The 21,510-nt window shown below is 45.2% G+C and overlaps 1 protein-coding gene across 2 annotated transcripts in view; it reads right to left on the minus strand.

Moving 5' to 3' along the window:
* LOC138515511 (thioredoxin-like) overlaps positions 1-21,510 on the minus strand; it is a 574,178-nt gene that overhangs the window by 363,140 nt on the left and 189,528 nt on the right. Inside the window, exon 3 of one of the 2 annotated variants that reach the window (XM_069630316.1) lies at positions 2,229-2,288. The exons of the other annotated variant lie outside the window; for it this stretch is intronic. Coding sequence (XP_069486417.1) covers positions 2,229-2,288 — 60 coding nt within the window. The remainder of the gene's footprint in view (positions 1-2,228; positions 2,289-21,510) is intronic. 2 annotated transcript variants of the gene reach the window in all.

Consider the following 21,510-nt stretch of genomic DNA (forward strand, 5'->3'; position numbering starts at 1 on the left):
CTTGTTTTGTTGTCTAAAAGGAGACAGAGCGAGTTCGGTAAACGCAGTGACAAGCCCTAAGCCAGAGAGACACAATTAATAGCGTGGGCAGCGCGAATAAGCAGGTGTGGTTTCCAGGAGTCATCTTATAGCTTGTGGCTATCTGCAAAAGACACGATACATTTGGGAACTCTGTTCAGAGTATACAAGCAGCAATTTCCTTTGTTCCTACTTGTATCTTCAAGTTCCAAGGTAAAGGTTTTGAAAGTTGTGACTGGAAATAAGTTAACATTTTCTGCCATTGAGTGCTGTGTACTTTCCTACATCCAAAAGTGTGGAGTTGAACAGGAAGAATAATTTACAGTTTCCCAATGACAAAAGCAACAAAATCCAGACAAGACAATATAACTCCTCTAGGCTGATGGTAGAGGAGATTCAGGTACTAGAGTTTTCCTTGAGAGTAGAGTTTTCCGGGACTAAGGGAGGGCTGAGTGAGGATGTTGATTTTAATTATGCATGTTATCTCCTTCTTCTTGCCCCTGCAGATTTCCCAATGAATGCTGAAAGAAATCTGTTTTTTTATGTTATCCCCTTTCCCACAGGGGTGTTCCGTGTTCAGCAGTGAAAACAGTTTAGTTGAGTGCGTCATGCTCTTGAGGCTCTTCCCAGGGTTCAGCAGCTTCCGCAGACATTTTTCCAGACTCAACCTGACAAAGAGGAGCCCGTTGGAAGAAATTTCTTTTGGTGCGTAAAGCTCTCAAATCCATTTGCATCAAGGTTCTGCCTAAGGCTAGATATTCGGTTTTGTGGGATGTTAATTTGGTGTTCAGGTTGTTCCAGTCTTGGCCAGCCAATGACAGGTCAACTTTACATTTACAACAGCTCTTTTCCAAGCTTCGTATGTTGTTGTGCATCTTTTCTATTAAAAGTGTTTCAGATATTAAGGCATTAGATGTGGATAATAAGATGTATTCTCCTCAAGGGAGAACATTCTTTATTTGTAGGAGAACTAAACGTATGAGTTCCTCAGTTTCTTATTCTTCATTTGCGGAGGATCACAAACTGTGTGTAGTGCAATGTTTAAAATGTTTTGAGCAAAATATTGTGGGGCTTAGAGCTCCAGGCTCCTCTCAGCTGCTAATTTCTTATCGAAAACCCCATAAGCCAGTGGCCCTGGCCACTTCAGACAGGTGGATAAGGTGGGTCATGAACGAGGCTGTTATTAATGTCTCTTTGTTCGGGGCTCATTCATTAAGGGGCACCATGGCCTCAAAGGCATTTCTTCTGGGGGGACGTTCGGAACACATTTTGAAAGCAGCTGATTGGTCTAAAGAGTCCACGTTCGAAACCTTTTATCATATGCGTATTTAGCATGTTGCTATAGATGTTATGCAAGGACTTTAAACATGCATAATATGAACCCTCCGGTCTTGAAATAGAATGAACAATCCACCTTACTAGCGTGAGAGGGACTTTAGATTCTCTTCCAGACACAGAGGCAAACGTTATCCCTCCCACCCACCCACCCTTTATGTTTTTAATTTCATGCAGCTTCGGATTGAGGTGCATTCCAGTTAAGAAAGTTGCAGTACTTTTCGGGGACTGCAGTTGTGCAAACAAGCCTCTGTTTTTCCATTTCCTGTTGGGTTTCCGTTCTGCTGTGGTTGGTCTTCAGGATGTTGCTTGGCGGTGGAAACTGCAGAAGAGGAGGTCATCATAAAGGAAAGGACTTATATAGTGGGGGGTCCCTGCCTATTGGTTTTTGACGGGGCTTGACCCTTCCACCATCTTGGATTAGGGTCATACCCATGAAGTTATGTTAATGTATGAAAAATGTTTCTAGTAAAAGGAAACTTGTTTTCTGTTGAAGTTTGTTTCTCTGCTGATGTGGTGTTAGTAGTAAAAATGTAATGCATAATATTTGCCTCTGTGTCTTTAATAGAATGTAAACCCCCTCTCATGCTAGTAAGCTGGATTATTCATTGTCAGTGTACCGTTGCCCTTTCTAATCAGTCAGTCACATGCAGCCATCCTTCAAGGCTGGGTAGATTACGAAGGTGTCTGGGTTGACTTCTAATGCAGTGTTTTTAAGCAAACACGTTCGGGGTGCCCTGGATCGCCCTCTTATTGATCCTAAACGAAGGAGATACCCCCTGGAGCCGGAAGTTGTACACATAGCAAGACACACCCGACCATTGGATATTCGTTCTCAGTTGAAACGGTGATGGGTTTTGGTTTGAATGACTCACCTGCACTTCATCAATGTCAACTCTTGCGAACAACACATTCCGATATCGATGGATGATATCCTTTTGAAAAAGCAAGAATATCATGTTATAAGCCGGTTACAACATGGAGCAATGAACGCATGTCAGATAAATCAATGGAACTGTTTCAAAATATCAAGCTTAACTTTAAGTTTTTGACCTTTTCAACTAGCCATAGATCTGGGGTGCAACAATATCCTGTCCTTGACTACGCTGGGGGGCTAAGTGTAGAGACCATTTGTGCCGGCACATGGTCATTGTGGCGACAAGTGCATCAACAATGCGCCATCACAAATGTGATTTGGAGTGTTTTAATGCGAGTGTGTGCCTGGCTGTAACCATGGAGATTCATGAAGTTCATTTATGAACACCCTGGCTCGTCATCATATGCCCAAGGCTAACTGGTTGCCATAGTAATTGTATAACTTCAGAGAAGCTATGGGTTACCACCTGCCTCTGGTAACCTCCCGTAAAGTCACGTGGGGCCCCCATGAGGTTGATGATGTTCCACAGGGTGCTTTCAATTACATCCTGATGATGTGCACCTCTATGGTAGCATTGCTGGGGCACTGGATTCAGCCCTATAGCCTTGTTCCATGGAAATGTGGGGCAAATGCAGACTTGTTCACGTGTGTTAATGTGCAGCTGAAATCTCCATGGAATATTGAAAATAAAAGGATTTTCATTCCAAGGGAATTTCGTCGGAATAAACCATTGTCTTAATTCTCTAGACCTTTCCATGGAATCTGCTTCATAAGGTTGTCAATACCCTGCGCATTTACACATGATGCAGTTCTTCTGGGAATTTAAAATTAAGTGACATTCATTATTTTCAGCAAAATGTGTGCTGGGCAGAATATTGCACATCCCCACATTCATGATGCTGAGGTCTTAATAAACATTAGCACCCTGGGTGGCGCTCAGAGCCAATGAAAAGGCTCGGAACGCGGCCTGTATTAACAAAGGTAAGCCTGCTTTCCGAGCACTTTCCTTAAGAGTCGGGTTCTTCCCTTCCCCGCTCCCCCTTTCGACTCACCTTAGCACTTGTGTTGTTTCCTACATGGGTGCTAACAGTGTCTTGTTTTCCCCTCCCAGTTTTCCCCTCCCAAAAAAAACAAACCTGTACCTTTCCTGCTCGCGCCAACACACGTAGTGTTGTTGTTCCACAGTCCGTTTTCATGTTGATGACACATTACAGTCATCAACAATGAAAACCGGCTTGCGGCTTTCAGTAGCACTGTGCGGCCTGGTTGAGGCCGGAGGAAAGGTATGTTTCTTTATTTTAATTATTAAAAAAAACATTAGCACCCGTGCAGAAAACTACACCTGTGCTAATGGCAATATGCCACAAGGCAGCAGGCCGACCCTTTCAGAGACGGCACCGCTGCCCTCATTAAGGGACCCTCGCAGCGCTCAGGCCCTTAAATTGGGCAGTGGGCCTTTACCTATATGGTCGGCCCGCCGCCTCGGGGCATATGGACTCATTGGTAGCTAACCATTTACAGCACTGGCCTCCGCCATTGACCCCTCTGAGGTTGATAAATCGAGCACCATAAAATAAGGAAATATTTAACACCGGCTATACAGCGCTTTTAAAAGCTAGGAAAGTCATGAAGTATTATATGAGCATGCAAATTATTATTTAAATTGAAGCTATTTTGTATGTTCCTTTGGGGATGCTATCTAATTATTCATGATACAGTTAAATTCATGACACAAATACACAAATGAACCCCAACTATGTAAACAAGTAAGGCCTGTATTATTAATAATGCAGTGCAAGGAGAAAGGCTTTTGCCACGTGCCCATGTGAACAAATATGTTTGAAAAACATATTTATGAATAACATTTTCTGAAGGTGGTAATTTTATTTTCTCTTTTTTCCCTCTATCAGGATGTTCCCCCATACGCCACTGCTTTGCTCTCGCTACCCACCACCCTTTCCTAATGTTTCTTTTAACACTTAAACTCATACCCCATTGACCAATATGTTTTCAGGATCATCCTTGTTCAGAAGACATTTCTCAGACCAACCTCTTTCACATTATCAAAAAACCAGCAAAAAATTGCAAACATACATTCAACATTTCAAAAAGCAAACTTTGTTACTTTGTTCATAATATAGTGGAATTTTGACAAACACGTTATGTGAAATTCACTTTTGTATTGCTAATTTCCTTTAGGCATCAACACGCTTAAAGGGCGAGTCCAGAGGCGTTGCTGGGGGGGGGGCTGATGGGGCTATAGCCCCGGATCCTTTGGTTGTAGGCCCGGATAGAAGCTCAGTGGCTACAACCAAAAGGCTAGCTAGCACATTGTCTCAACAGTCTAGACATTAGCGTAGCGACAGATCTTTCCCTGACCTAGCAACATCTCCGGGCGAGGATTGTTAGAGCGATCTGCGGTGAGTGAGACATTCAGGAAAAACATAAGCATTTAGATTTAAAAATAAGGAAAGATCAGACATTTATCTAAGAGTCACCGGAAGGTCAATCCAATGGCATGCACCTCCCACTGCAAGGGTTCCACTGCCATTAGTGGCCACATTAAATCTTGGCAATGTTAATAGAACACCACCTTTAGATTGTAAGTGGGGATTAAGGTAACACCAGAGAACTCAAATAAAGTGAGGTGGAGTGGAACAGTCATTTGACTTAGAATTAGTAGCAAAGCGTTCCACTGTATGAACTGATACAACCCCCCCCCCCCCCCCCGAAATCTTTCCAAAAACCTTCCAGGGGTTTCACTTTTTTAAGAATAAGAAGCAGCAAATTATCGACAGGGAATTGAGGCTAATGCAGATCCCATTACCACTTGTCAGTAATAATGGATGTAGTCTTTAATGTATTGAGCATTAAACTGTTTGGAATCCATCCAGTGCCCGATTGTTCACTAAACTGTTGAAGAACACAGATTAACAATGGGGAATTAAGAAGAAAGTTTAAAATAGAGCTTCGTATCATCCGCATTACATTCAAAACCACATGCACGGGGTCCTACATACTGTGGAGATACGGACAGGATGTACATGGAAGGTAAGTGATGTGATGGGAAGTGGAGGGTATCCCTTCTATGCTCAGAAGATGCAGCTCCAGTGCAGATATAAAGGTGTGAATGGTGGCGGTGTTGACTTGGGGAAGGCGCATTCCAGTGGTGAGGGGCAAGGAGGGCAAAGGAGCGAAAATAAAAGGAGGCACAAAGTGATCCGAGAATTGGGAGATGCAGGAGGTTGTATAAGCGAAGGTTGCATGGAGGAGAATAGCGTGATGTAGTGGATAGATTTGGAGATAAGCAGTGGGAATGGGGAATGGGGTCAGTTTCTCACAGAGAGCCAGCCATCATGAAGGCAGGGCTAGGAATTTGGAGAAGAGCGGGGAAAATTATAAAGGGTATGTGGGACAACGTTGGGTACTTTGTAAAGCAGGGAAGAGAGGTAGAGGGGGAGGCCGACTAGTGCAGTTGTGCAACTTATAATAAGTAGGCTAGTCCTGGCAGCATCAAAGGTAGCAATAATAAAGGGGTGGAGAATGAGATCACTGTCAAAAAGGACCCTATTGGAGGGTCCAGCTTCCCAGTCAGGGCAGCTCAACTCTGGAACTCCCTACCTCATGCTCTTAGATCCGAACAAACGTTTAACAAATTCAGAAAGAACACAATAAAATGGCTCACCGAGAATGCTATGTAACCCGCATTCGCCCCACGTATCCCCTGCATGTACTGTACTTATATAGATTTGCTATCATGTAAAACGTCAGCTATATGATGACCGGCTTTCTGCACACCGTATTGTACATGCACCTTAATGCCTTAACTTCACCCTGTGGATCCAAGAAAACTGTTTGTACCATGCTCTGTATATCTGTAACTTCTGTAACCAAGCTGTAAGTCTTCTTGTCTTATGCGCCCTGCTACCTCAGGGTTTGGTGCGCACAATAAATAAATAAACAAACAAACAAACAAACCCTGGGTGTGTTTGGCGCATGGGAAAGGGGCAAAGTAAGAGAGGGGGCTTTGGATGGGAGGAGGTAGATTGATCTTCAAAGAGTGGTGGGCTGCTTATGATCGGTCAATTATAACGTGCTTTCTATCGCGGACCCGGGATCGAACCTGTGTTCTCCGCGTCGTCTTGCTTCCAAGACCATTAGTAATGTGCGCAAAGAGTTCAGGAGTGAGGGCAGGGAGGGAGAAGAAGATATGGGTGTCATCCACAAAGAGGTAACAGGAAAACCCAAAGGAGGAGATGAGTAGTCAAGGAAGGAAGTGCAGGGGGGTGAAGAAGAAGGAGGCAATGACAGAACCTTGGGAGAGACAGACTGGAGATCGCAATATTTTCTGCTGTAGTCTAAATCTCAATGCTACCACATTAGGAATGATGATTTTTGGAGGCAATTACTCCTGGCACTGCTGCTTGGAAGTTGAATTTCCTGTTCACATAGCAACCTCTCCATGGACAGGGGGAACTCTCCACCCTTGAAATTAAGGGATTGAATACGTTTTACATGCGATCACTCGCATCATTGCGTTTCAGGAAATACTTTGACAGTATGCAGAGTTTGCCCAGTACTCATCTTTCTTGTACAGTTCCTGCTTGCTCTTTTCAGCGCCCTTGCTTATCCCGCATGCCTTGGTGCCTTTTGTGATTGTTTCCTCCTCTACTGATCCCCCACTCAGTCCCATCCAGATCCCTCATGCTGTCCCCAACTCCCTGTCACTGCCTCACCTGGCAGTCTTTATTATGATCCCTTGCAGATTAAGAAACTATAAATGCTTTATTTCTTATGCTTTACTCAAAATTTAAGCAAGCAATTTTGTGTATTCCCAAATGATATCCAATGCCTACCAAGATGCACGTACTATGTTTGAGGCCCGAAGCAAGTCATTTGCCACCTCTAATGTGCACTGCCCAAATGTGCAGTGTATACCTCATGAGCAATGCACTTGTATGCTCTGCAACCTGCAGGTCCTGTCCCTCAGACCCAGTTCCTTGTAAAGCCCTCCTCTTTATTTTGGAGCAAGTGTGCGACTACATTACCACCCCAAATTAAAGAAAAAAATAATTATGACCGTTTTATGGAGTGTACGTGAATAAACCGTGTGCAAAATGTTCTCAATGTATACTTTGAAAATCGTGGCGTGTGTGGCTTAAGAGCTATATGGCAGCTTTGGAGAACATCCGTGCAAATGATTGCACACATTTGAAAGATTGTTTTTTCTAATCACTTATGATGTGTCTTGCTTCGCACACATGTCTGATTAATTATTTATTCACTAATGGCTTATTGATGCCAAAAAGACACAGACTTCACTTCTAATTTCCGGTTATAGAGAATTATTTCCTGGAGCTTTATTGTAAAAATCAGGTCTTCCAAAGAAAATGAGACCCACGTATTTATACTTTTGTGGTGCATGCGTCAGCTGCTGTCCCTTTTTAGTACAGGTGGTAACAGTAGAACAGGAAGGGCGTTTGGAATTGGGGGATACATGCAGTTCATTTCCTTCAGAAACTCACTGATGGCTTATTGGGGGGGTATCTCCCCAGCACTACTGAATGCCCAAGGAGGAAACCTTCAGGGTCATAGGGGTGCTGACAAAAAAGTTGGAAAATTAGAATTTGAAACTCATCTCTGATTGTCTGTTTTTTGGACTTCTCAATATAAAACCCCAGGGAAGCATACAGGTGCAGGCCTTCAAATACTGGTATAGTACACACCGTAAAAGAAGAACTTACCTTGCACAATATGTTTGCCAAGCATTATTAATTATTCTATTTGATAAATGAGTTGGCAAATTGGCAGATTATTTTCAAGCACTGAGCCATAAGGAATTGATCAAAGTGAACACATGTAAGATCGCTCTGCCAGCATTTATTTAATTTCATAAACACACACAAACACACAATGTACTTACAGGGTCACGGCCCAGCACCACTATGGCACAGCCCAGGCCATTACTACTTCTTATCAAGCCTAGCTGGGTTGGATCATGATTTATGAAATCTGAATCATCTGATGATTACATTACACATACCTTAATAATGGTATCTCTGTCACTTCTATTATAGAGTGAAACTGCATCCACTCACTGGCAAAGAATCACCCAGGTCAGCTGTGTGGCAGATCATGCTGGGTCAGGAGGGACAGAGCACTATGGGTAGGCACGACAAAGGCAGACAGAAGCATACGAGTCGTGGCCTGACGTGTCAGCTTACTTTGGGACAACATCAACGTATGGGTTCAGCAGGGACATATGCACTGCCCCACCCCTTTGGAGCATGGCTAGCCAATATGTAGAGAAAACATCATACCTGCTCATGCTTGGACTGGTCTATGAAACCCTACCCTTTGGAGGTGCCCTCTGAAGAAGGTTGGGCCATAAAGAGCAGGATCCTTTTGTACTGGATTATGCAACATCTCAGCCCCATCTAAGAAAGGGGTACACATCACTCAGAGAATCTACATGACGCACTCGTTTCTGATGACTAGTTTGTTTGGATATATGTGAGATCAATATTTCCATGCCTAAGAGAAATCTTCTCGCTCCTCCTTTTCTAGGAGGGCGATATACATCAGTTCTCACAGAGTGGGGCTGGGTGGCATCCAGTGAACAGTGTTAGTGCAGTCCAGGATCTATATTTCAGGGCACCAGTCACAGTTGAGCAGGACTGATATTCACATTGGCTGCACACATGTACTCAGATATGACTAGATGACTAGTCTACTAGCTGGGGTTATAGATGATAAGTCCCACACCTAAGGTGGTGCTTGGTTTGCTCCACAGGCAGGGGTCTAGACTCTGGATATTGCTGATTGTCATGCACAGTGATCTGAGCATGGGGAACACTGAGGATTGAAGGCACTATCAGGAGACGTCACACTGCTAGACACGTTTGTGATTGCCAGCCCTCAGTCTTGTGATAAGTCCTTGTGATTGCATGCATTGTTTATGCCGTTGCAGCATTTAGACACCACCTGATACAATGCAAACTATGCCCAAAATGGAACGCACTGACTGCGTTCGATGCACCTGCATTGCCCATGCAGATGTTTTCAGTGAGCCATATGTGCCTGCAATATGACAAAGGAGGGATTGCAAACTACTAGCTACTCATGCAGCTAGATTCATTACAGTTTTAGAACGCTGCCTCCAGTATCTGGCCCACCATAATAACCTTCTGTCACTCTACCTATTAGAGCAGCATGCAGTGCTTGGATTCACTGGGGAGAATTATTGGCCTCCAACTGCAGAGATAATATTGGTGACTGTCATCCACAAAGTCTCACTTTAAGTCCCCTCCTACCCATATACATCAACACTGTTACTGTGCACTTGAGTTTTGTTTGGATGGGGATGCAGGTAATAAAGTTATCTGCTCGTCTCTATTTTTCAGAACTATAGTGTGATATAGATACGGTAGTGAGGGGCACTGATGAAATCAAATCTCACACATGAAATAAGTGGCATTGTCGTTCTGTTGTGTTAACATGTCCTGATTAATGTCATGAATGATTAGACAGCACAGCAGAAACCAGTACACAAAGCAAAAGAACATCCAAAACAGTTTGATGCCCATTTCCGCAAAAAGTGGTTTGAGGATTGCTTTTTAATTAGGATACTTAAATCGCCAGGCTATTAAAAGATAGATAGGGCGTTACTGGTTTCTATTTAGCTTTTGTTTTAGTATTGAAAATTATTTCACCTTTTCTTTTGTTTGCTATTTGGACTAGTTATCGGAGAGCTACCTCCCGAAGACCTACATTGACATTGACCTGACAGAGGCACTGTTGAATCATCGTCACACTAAACCATTGTGTGAGGGGTCAGAAATGAAAGCCAGAAACAAAGTTGTCATGTTTTGTTTTAAGGACTTTTATTAACAAAAACGGGTTTGGAAAATGCCTCTCTGACCCTACTCTAAGAGGAATTTCCCTACCTGTCAGAAATCAAAAGCCGTCCTTGTGTCCAAACATTCTATGCTGACACTCACACTAGAAACTAAATAGTGTGATGAGAGCGGAAATGTCTTTAACCTGGTATTTGGAAAAAGTGTTCATGAATGAAAACATAACAGCTCCAACATAAAAGTTCTCCAAGGTAAAAGAACCTTGGTTCCAGAGGGTGGCTCCAGTCTCCTGGATTATTCAATGGGGTGGCAAGGTCTCTTATACTAACAGTTCTGTGTACATTTTCTTGGCCCACAACAATCCTCTTAGGTGAAAAGCTGTTCAACCTTGTGGTTTCCTTCTTTTGAAAAGGTCCTGCTTTGTTCGATCAACACTGTCCTTTCTCTGGACTTCTCTTTAGGTTTGCAATTTGCCTGGTATACTCCCCTGCCAGGACTTCTCATGCACTTCCAACTGCCTGTATACTTCCTTGCTCGGACTTCTTAAACACTTCCAACTGTGGTATACCCTCCTGGGTATAAAAAAGGGAGAAAAAAACAATCTTACTAGGCCTTGCCTCATTCAGATCATGCAAGTGCGGGGAAGAGGGAGGGGAGAAGTGCCGGGGATGAGGGAGAAGTGCAGGTAACTTAATAAGTGCAGCCAACGGGTGGCTCATAAGTGGAGAGAGAAGGGACTGTAGGGTTGCATGTACAGACCCTTAAGTGCTGGGGGAGCCGGGATGCTGTGTGAGGGCAACTGGACATGCAGGAGCCTGGGCTCGAGTTCAGAAGGTGTCCAGGTGACCAGTGTGCCGAGCAGTCGGGGACATCAGCAGTGCCGAGCAGTCGGGGACATCAGCAGGGGAGAGGAAGAGAGAAAGCGGAAGTGAAAAGGAAGGTCTTGAGTTGCTTCCAGAACTGGAGGTGGTTCTGGTCAAGTTTGAGAGAGGCAGGGAGGCCCCAGCCGAGGAGAGAGATCTGTTCTCAACTCTGCTTGGAGAATCATCTGGCCCTCAGAGAGTTGGAGGTGGGTGAGAGAAGAGCTCAAGAAGGAAGATGTTTTGGAAGAGAAAGTTGGGGGTAGAGCCGTCCCAGGTCCCAGAAAGCATAAAGGGGAATTAGAACTGAAAAAGGTTTTCTTGGAGCTTTTACTTTTCAGACAATGGGAGTTTGTCGAAAAGTGTGTCGGGGAAAGGTTTCCCTATTTTTCCTAAGGGGGAACAGACGCCTGGCAATAGGCCATTAGGGTATTGGGTATAAGGGGGTCTTTCTCATTGGCAAATGGGGGATACTATGTCTCATCCAATGAAGTCATGACATCCCTCCGGTAGTTTTCTCTCCCTGTGTGATCCTCCCTCACATAGCCACCCCCAGGGTCAGGATCAGGGAGAGGCTGTCGTCCTCTGGCCACATGGGGGGAGGTTACGGCCCAGGGATCCATGATGAGTCCAATGGAGTCATCACATACCCTTCCCGTAATGTCGCTGGTTCTCTCAGCACCTATTGGAAAACGGGAAAGGAAGTCCATGTTACCCTGTTCTCTTTCTTTTCTGTGTTCCACTGTAAAACAAAAGGGCTGCAAATCTAAGAACCAGCGCACAATTCTTGCATTTGTGTCTTTACAGAGGCTCATCCATGTTAATGGAGCGTGGTCAGTGATCAGCCTCAACCTCCTACCTGTTAGATCATATTTGAGGTAGGTGATAGCCCACTTTATAGCCAAGGCCCCTAACCCAAAAGTGGCGTAGTTTTTCTCTCGTGGGAACAAATTCCTACTAATGTAGAGGATATGATGCTCAATGCTATCCTGGTCTTGTAAAAGAACTGCACACAAGCCAATGTGTGAAGCATCTGTCTCTAGAATTAATTCCCTGTTGAAATCTGCCACTTTCAACACAGGCTCATTACACAAAATGTGCTTAAGCTTGTCAAAACAAACTTGATCTTCTTCTTGACATTTTACTTTCTATGGTTCAGCATTTTTTATTTGATCAGTAAGGCAAGATGTGATGGCTGAGAAACTAGGGATAACACGTCTGTAATATCTTACTAAACCCAAAAAGGCTCTTAGATATTTCTTTGTCTTGGGATTTCTTACTGCCTTGATCATTTCAGTTTGAGGTTGGACCAGCCCGTTACCTACGTAAAATCCGAGATACTTGACTGCTGATCTTGCCAAGTGACATTTCTTTGAATTTGCTGTCGGCCCGGCTTTTCTTAATGCTCTGGTAACTAGGTAAAGGTGGTAAATGCTCTTTCCAGTACCTGCTGTGGATGATGATATTATCATTGTATGCTCCACAGAAAGATACATAGGGTCGTAGGATTTGGTCCATTAACCTTTGAAAGGTAGTTGGTGCCCCATGCAAGCCAAAAGGTAACACCTTAAACTGAAAAAGCCCAATAGGAGTAGAGCATTCTGTTTTCTCCCTGTCTCCTGGATTAACAGGGATTTGCCAGTATCCTTCTGTTAGATCAATCATGGAGAGGAAAAAGGCGGACTCTAATCGATCAATGAGATCATACATTCTGAGCATCTATCGAATTGGGAGACCACTTTTACCTTTCTAAAGTCAATGCAGAACCTCCATGCTTGATCTGGCTTGGCAACTAAAATTATTGGAGAGGACCAAGGCCTTTGAGAGGGTGCGATGATATCGGCCCTAGCATATTCTCTTTCTCCTCTATGATGATGTCTGTCCTGGATTCAGGTATCCAATACGGTTTTAAATTGACTCCTTTCCCTGGGGTGTAAGGATATAATGGTACATTACTTTTGCTCGACCTTGTTCAGTTCTAAAGACATCAGGGAACTGTTTTAGCAGGTCCATTAAATCTTCCTTTTGATTTTGAGGCCGGTCGGCTGGAAGCAAAGTATTTATTACATGATTCATCAGATAAACTGGTTAGTACCACTGTTGTATCTTCAATGGGGTTTTCACTCCATTCTTTAAGAAGATTCACATGATAGATATGTGTTTTGATCTTTCTGTCAGCTTGTGAGACCTGGTAATCATAAGCCCTTTCAGCTCTATTATTTCATAGGGGTCATGCCACATACAGAGCATTTTTTCTTAGATGAAGGAAGGAGAACCAAAACCTTTTGTCCAATAGAAAATTATCTCAATACAGCTTTTCTGTCATGATCACCTTTCTGGTGTTCTTGGGTCTTAATCATGTTGGCTTGTAGCCAACCATAGCCATATTCCCTTTCAATATCTGGGCTGTTTGAGGAAGCAGTAAAATGGCTTTTTCCCATTACTCACAGGTCTTACACAACATATCAAGGATATCTTGCAGTTCTTTTCCATATAAAAGCTCAAATGGGGAGACTTCTGTTGAGGATTGTGGGGTCTTTCTAATTGCAAAAAGGGCCCATGGTATCTGAACATCCCAGTTCATACCATCAGCTGTAACTAGTTTGTTTAAGATATGCTTTAAAGTCTTTTGAACTGTTCTACTAAGCCATAAGTTTGAGGGAGATAGATAGATGTTCATAGTGTTTTAATCTGAAGAGTTTTCTTTACTTATAACATCAGTTGACTCATAAAGGTAGATCCTTGGTCTGTCAAGACCTCCTTTGGAAACCCAAATCTAAAAACAAAAATGGAATTCAATGTTTTAGAATGTGTTGTGTAGCGTTGTTCCATAAAGGAAAGGCTTCAGGATAATGGGTTGCATAATCTAATATCACCAGTATGTATCGGTTTCCCAACTTTGAGGGCTCAAGGGGTCCGACTATGTCCATGTCGATGCATGAAAAAGATATATCAATGATTGGCAAAGGCTGTAATGGAGCTGGAAGGGGAATTCGGAAACTAGTCTTCTGACATAGGGAGTAAGTGTCAGGAACCAGGATTGGAAATGCTGGAGTCGCTGGAAGTTCAGACTTCGATGAACTTTCTAGTCCTCGCCCAACATGGCGCCGGCGCCTATAAATCCAGGCCCCGCCTACTACTCGGCGCGTTGTATCTGTGTTTGTTTTCATTCAATGCTCCGAGACTTGTGTACTCGTTCTTCCTTCCCGTACTGTTGATTCCTCTATAGCCCTCCTGTAGTAGCCTGTACTATATTAATATCCCTCTCTTTCTACCTGTCTTCCTTAGTTTCGTACTTCTATTTTTCCCGCTTTACTTAATTGCTCTGCTGTAGGTTTTCCTCCTATCCTCCTGACGATTCCAGCTCGCCTACCGCTCTGTGTAGTCGGCGTCGGCTCCTCTTTCACGGAACCCTTCTGTACTCCTTGCTTACCTCCCTGTCCGCTCGACTTCCTGCCTCCTTCTTGCTGGCAGCCTCGGCGTCGCCTCTTTGCGCCGCGTTCAGCGGAGCTTAATAAGGTGTCCCCTTTTGCTTCTTCTCTTGTGTGTATTACCGTTAACTTACTTCCTCCTTGTATTCTGCTCCCCGCTACTTTCTTCATTCCTCGTTTTCCACCCTTTTATTCGTTACTCCTCCTTCCTTACTTTTCTAGTTTTTTTTGTCCTCCTTGCTATCTCTTCTTCATGTATCCATTGTTATTATTTTCCTCTCTTCGGATTGTGTATTCCACGATCACTATTATCCCGGACATCGTACCTGAAGATCTGTGCCATCTCTTCAACTCATCATCTGAACCCATCTATGGACTAGGGTTTTTTCTGCCTTCAAGCTTTTTCCCTAGTACTGAGGCTGGCCCCCTGGGGTTCCCCTAGGGCAGGTCTTAATCTCTGCCAAGGTGGCCTCCGGAGGGGCCAGACCTTATCTACACGAAAAGAAGGTTCGAGCACCTGGAGTCAAAGGTTCAAGAACGAAGAGGAGACCCCAGAAGACCGAGACTGACCTTCAAGGATTTACCTCAGGGGATTCAGGTGAGGAGAAAGGGGAGGTAGACTCGGATCTTGACAGCATACAACGCCCAACTCCTACCATGGCCTCATTGGAACAATACCAAGAATTGGTGGCAGCTATGCAGAACCTTACGGCCGAAGTCCAGGCGCTGAGAACAGAGAATATCGCTCTCTGACAGCAGGTAGTCTTACATAGAGATGACCACGGCGATGTACCAGCTATGCATCTTTCTTTCGGCAAGTATGATGGTCATCCGGGAGGATTGAAGGACTTCCTGGACGCCTGTAATGTTTATTTTACCTTTCGAACCCATGCCTTTGAATCAGCAAAATCTAGAGTCGGATTTATAATAGCCAATCTCAGAGGGAACGCACTAGCCTGGGCTACCCCGCTGGTAGCCAGAAACGACCTCTCCTTGAATGACTATGATCGTTTTGTAGCAAACCTCAAGGAAAAATTTGACAGACCCGAAGTATTCTACTCTTCTCTAGAAGCCATTTTGGATGTCATACAAGGGAATACAGACGTCCAAACGTACATATCCCGCTTCCAGAGATTGGTGGCTAAGGCAGACTGGCCAGACTCCGCTCAACAAACCATATTCAGAAGAGGACTTCGCGATGAAATCAAAGATGAGTTGGCTCGTGTGGCCCGACCAGTATCCTGCCAAGATTTGATGACCTTGTCTCTACAGATAGAATTCCGCTTGACGGAACGGCGACAAGAAAGACGACGAATTAGAGGTACCCCTCAATCTGTCAGTCTACCTAACCATTCTCCCACAACCAGGACAAATTTCACTCCTGAAGAACCCATGCAGATAGGGGCCACCCGAGGGCCTCTCACTCCCTAGGAACGCAAACGTAGAAGGGAAGCCGGATTATGTATGTATTGCGGTTCCTCTAAACACTTATTAAGAAAATGTCCAGAAGTGCCTCGTAGGCGGAAGGAAACCTTCAGCCCCCGATCTACTGCAAGGGAAGTATCGGGGGAAGTGCCAAGTACCCTTGCAACCACTCAAGAACCATGAACAACCCGGAGGAGAACAGTCTGATGGTGTTCCGAGTTAAATTGTGGCTATCCTACTCCGGTCCCACCAAGGTGCTTGCCATGTTAGACTGTGGAGCAGCCGGGAACTTTATGGACTCCAACTGGGCATGGGAACATCATGTACCCACTAAACCTAAGGTTACTCCGATTCCGGTGGAAGGTGTAGATGGCAGGCCTTTGTCCTCCGGACCAATTACCAGAAAGACGATACCCTTAAGGATGGAGCTAAGTCATCATTCAGAATATTTGGTATTCGATCAGATCAGAGCTGCACACTTTCCTGTGGTCATTGGAATCCCTTGGTTAAGAAAACACAATCCTCACATAGAATGGAAGGCCAATAAAGTGAGTTTTAATTCACTCTTTTGCAAGTCGACCTGTATGAACCAGTCTGTATTCTCCACATGCGAAGAAGTGACGTCGGGTCCAGCCCTAGGTCCAGCTCTAATCGCCTCGATTCCAACACAGTATCAGGAGTTTTCCGAGGTGTTTTTAGACATTCAACCCCGAGAATTGCCTCCCCACAGAGCAGAAGACTGTGGGATTGACCTTGATCCTGACGCTGTGGTTCCATTCGGGCGGATGTACCCTTTGTCTCTTCCTGAAAGGGAGGCCCTGCGAAACTATCTGGACTCCAATCTACAGAATGGGCTCATCCAGGAGTCAAGATCCCCCTGTGGAGCCTCATTGTTCTTCATTCCGAAGAAAGATAGCGCTGAACTACGCCCATGCATCGACTATAGAGGGCTAAATAAGGTGACGATTAGGGACAGGTATCCCATGCCATTGATTCGAGACATCCTGGAGGCAGTACAGGGGGCTATTTACTTCACCAAGCTGGATTTAAGGGGCGCGTACCACCTCTTAAGAATAAGACAAGGGGATGAATGGAAGACGGCATTCCGCACCCCTTTTGGACTATTCGAATACAGGGTGATGCCATTTGGCCTTCTCAATGCCCCCGCCGTTTTTCAGAGGTACATGGACAAGGTATTTGCCGATATGTTGTTTGTATCAGTTGTGGTGTATCTGGATGATATCCTGATATTCTCCCAGACGTTACCTGAGCATAGGTTACTGGTTAAGAGGGTACTACAGCGACTTCAGGATCACAAACCTTTGGTTAAACCCGAGAAATGCCAATTCAAAGCCACTTCGGTATCCTAACTAGGATTCATTCTGTCCGGTAAGGGCATAGAGATGGATTCCATGAAGGTGAAGGCTATCGGGGAATGGAGAGAACCCAGCACTGTCAAGGAGCTACAAAGCTTCTTAGGATTAGCCAACTTTTATAGGAGGTTCATTCCCAATTTCTCCAACGTAGTGCTTCCGCTTACTTCCCTACTAAAAAAGGGTGTCAATTTCATCTTTGGAGAGGAACAACAGAGGGCTAGTCAAACCCTTAAGGAGTGTTTCTCCTCTGTTCCCATTTTGGTACAGCCGGATCAGACTAAACCTTACATTTTAGAAACTGATGCGTCAATAGGGGAAATAGGTGCCATCCTCTTGCAGAAGGCTGCTGATAACTACGAACACACGGTGGCATATTTCTCAAAGACCCTTACCAGTAGCGAACAAAATTACTCAGTCCTGGAAAGAGAGCTTTTGGCCATCAAATTAGCTTGCCAAGAGTGGCGCCATCTCCTACAGGGTGCCATCCATTGTTTTGTGATCAGAACTGACCATCGTAACCTCCGGGTTCTCCAACAGATGGAATGTACCAATGCCCGTCATGCTCGATGGGCTTATTTTTTTTTGCAGTTCGATTTCGTATTGACCTGCATTCCTGGCTCTGAAAATAAGAAGGCGGATGCCTTGTCACGAAGCATTGGGAACAGCTTAGAGAATTATAAAGGACATGACTGTATTTTTCCCAATCTCAATGTCTTAGCATCTGCTGTTTCCTTCCTCCAAGATCTGGTACCTCAATATCAGACTTGCACAGAGCTCCCTTCTACAGTCATCCAAGGTAGTGATGGGTTATATTACCATGAGAATGCCCTTTTCATTCCTACCAAGAGACTCCAGAAACTCATCCTATCCTGGTGTCATGATTCTCACTTGACGGGACATCCTGGCATTAGAAAGACCTATGAACTACTACAAAGGGGTTTCTGGTGGCCAAATTTAAGAACGGATGTGTACCAATATGTTACTTCATGCTCGATTTGTGCCTCTAATAAATACCGAACGGGTAAGCCGCTCGGTCTCTTGCAGCAACATTCCTTACCGTCACGACCATGGGAACATATTTCTACGGATTTCATTGTAGACCTCCCACCTTCTGACGGCATGACGGTAATCATGGTCACAATAGACTCTTTCAGTAAGCTGGCCCACTTTTCTGCATTCAAACAAATACCTTCTGCTTCAGAGACCGCAGATGTCTTTCTCCGAGACATAGTCCGTCTGCATGGGTTACCCCGGACTATAGTATCCGATAGGGGACCTCAGTTCACATCTAAATTCTGGGCTTCGCTTTGTCAGACTTTGGGTATTCACCGAGCCCTTTCCTTGGGTTACCACCCTCAGAGTAATGGGCAGACGGAAAGGTTAAATGCTAGTCTGGAGCAATACTTGAGGTGTTTTTGCAGTCCACAACCAGAAAAGGGGCACCATCTCCTTTTGCAAGCAGAGTTTGCTTATAATAATTCACTGCACACCTCAATCCAAATTAGTCCTTTTTTGTGCACCTATGGGTTTCATCCCCAACACTTACCTGGGCTCAGCTCTCCAACCACGAAGATCCCTGCCTTGGATGGTATCTTGCAGAAAATACATGAAGTTCATGAACTCGCCAAGAAGGCCCACCAGGTCAGTCAACAAACTCAGAAGAGATGGGCAGATAAGAAAAGGGGATTTAATCCCAACTGGGGATTAGGACAATTAGTCTGGTTATCTACCAGATTTCTACCTAGATGGGTTCATGCTGGAAAGTTTTCCCCAAGTTTCTTGGACCATTTTCTATTCTACAACAAATAAACCCTGTGGCTTATAAGCTCAAACTTCCGGACTATCTCAAGAGAGTTCATCCGGTTTTTCATGTCTCCTTGCTCAAAGAATATAAGGAAGATCCGTTCCTTAGACCCATTCACAAGGGCCGTGCCCAGGTAAGACCGATTCCAGAAGAATATGAAGTGGCATACCTGGTGGATTCCAGATACCGCAAGGGTCGTCTCCAATACATGGTTCACTGGAAAGGCTATCCAGTGGAAGAAAGGTCCTGGGAACCGGTAAGCCATATTCATGCCCCCAGATTTCTGAGAAGGTTCCATCGTCTCCACCCGGGCAAACCCGGGGGTCCCCCGAGAGGAAGGGGGCATACTGTCAGGAACCAGGATTGGAAATGCTGGAGTCGCTGGAAGTTCAGACTTGGATGAACTTTCTAGTCCTCACCCAACATGGCGCCGGCGCCTATAAATCCAGGCCCCGCCTACTACTCGGCGCGTTGTATCTGTGTTTGTGTTACAAACTTGATGGTCGTGCAGAGTATGGGCAACCCCTCTGTCCCCAAGTATCACACTGACAACACCAGAATACTGTCTGTGTGATCTTTGAAGTCACAGGTGGAAGTCCGCAAGCCTGGACGTGGGACACAGCCACAAGAACCCCTTGAGCGCTGCAAGGCAAGGTGCAATGTGGTTAGGATACAGGACAAGGAGATGTATACTGAATGCAAAATACCAGAGCACAATGTACCTGTGAGGATATGAGGGTGGTTCCGGAAAGGCCGACAGAGGCGTTGTCCTTCAGACAGCTATTGGGCCAGGCAAAGGGCAAGGTAAACACCTAGTGCAGGACCGAAATCCCGAAATGGTACGTGATCCGTAGAGAAAACCAAGCAGTCCGTGGTCATAAACAGGCGATCCAGGTCGAGGCAGATGAAGGGTTAAGCACAGAGCAGTCCGTTGGGCAAAGCGTAACAGTCAACAGGTAATCCAAAGTTCAATCCAAAGTTCAAAAACAGATAAGGGCCAAGCGTAAGCAGTCCGTGAAGCAAACCGTGGTCAGGCGATGGGTAAAGATCCTTAGAATGAAGTAGAGGGCGACACGTGATCCAGACGAAAACAGCTGTGAAGCAACGTCTACAGTTTCCGGTCTCCCTTTATCCCTTGGGAGAAAACACGTGACCATAATCACGTGAGTTGTAGAAGCAAAACGCTGCGCCGTTGCTTAGGGACCATGAGTCACGTGATCCGCGACGCGCCGTGATGCGCAGGTTTCCATGAACGCCGTATGCCTCGGCGATGAAGAAGTCTCCACCTCGTTTGCCAGCGATGTGAAGGGCGATAAACGCCAGTCCTGTCAATCATGCCCTGCCGTGCCCTGCTGTACAGGAAGCGAGGAGGCAAAGCGGTACATGTGTTAAGGTGTGAGTGTCGGGTGGCAAGAGGGATGGAGGTCACAGACGGGGTAGGGCGTGTCCTTGTTTTTATAGGTGCAGCAGGTAGCGTGGGGGGCGGCGTGACAGTTTGTTTTCATTCAACGCTCCGAGACTTGTGTACTCGTTCTTCCTTCCCATACTGTTGATTCCTCTATAGCCCTCCTGTAGTAGCCTGTACTACATTAATATCCCTCTCTTTCTACCTGTCTTCCTTAGTTTCGTACTTCTATTTTTCCCGCTTTACTTAATTGCTCTGCTGTAGGTTTTCCTCCTATCCTCCTGACGATTCCAGCTCGCCTACCGCTCTGTGTAGTCGGCGTCGGCTCCTCTTTCACGGAACCCTTCCATACTCCTTGCTTACCTCCCTGTCCGCTCGACTTCCTGCCTCCTTCTTGCTGGCAGCCTCGGCGTCGCCTCTTTGCGCCGCGTTCAGCGGAGCTTAATAAGGTGTCCCCTTTTGCTTCTTCTCTTGTGTGTATTACCGTTAACTTACTTCCTCCTTGTATTCTGCTCCCTGCTACTTTCTTCATTCCTCGTTTTCCACCCTTTTCTTCGTTACTCCTCCTTCCTTACTTTTCTAGTTTTTTTTGTCCTCCTTGCTATCTCTTCTTCATTTATCCATTGTTATTATTTTCCTCTCTTCGGATTGTGTATTCCACGATCACTATTATCCCGGACATCGTACCTGAAGATCTGTGCCATCTCTTGAACTCATCATCTGAACCCATCTATGGACTAGGGTTTTTTCTGCCTTCGAGCTTTTTCCCTAGTACTGAGGCTGGCCCCCTGGGGTTCCCCTAGGGCAGGTCTTAACCTCTGCCAAGGTGGCCTCCGGAGGGGCCAGACCTTATCTACACGAAAAGAAGGTTCGAGCGCCTGGAGTCAAAGGTTCAAGGACGAAGAGGAGACCCCAGAAGGCCGAGACTGACCTTCAAGGATTTACCTCAGGGGATTCAGGTGAGGAGAAAGGGGAGGTAGACTCGGATCTTGACAGTAAGCGAGTACAACATTTTTCACATATGAATAGATCCCGGGCCAATAGATTCGGTTCAGAATGTGGGCTTGAGTTTTGGTTGTCTCTAGGTGGCTGCCTGTCATGTGGGAATGGGCAATTTCCAATA

The sequence above is a fragment of the Ambystoma mexicanum genome, chromosome 6q, assembly GCF_040938575.1.
Source record: "Ambystoma mexicanum isolate Mex_15411 chromosome 6q, UKY_AmexF1_1, whole genome shotgun sequence".
Classification (NCBI taxonomy): Eukaryota; Metazoa; Chordata; class Amphibia; order Caudata; family Ambystomatidae; genus Ambystoma; species Ambystoma mexicanum.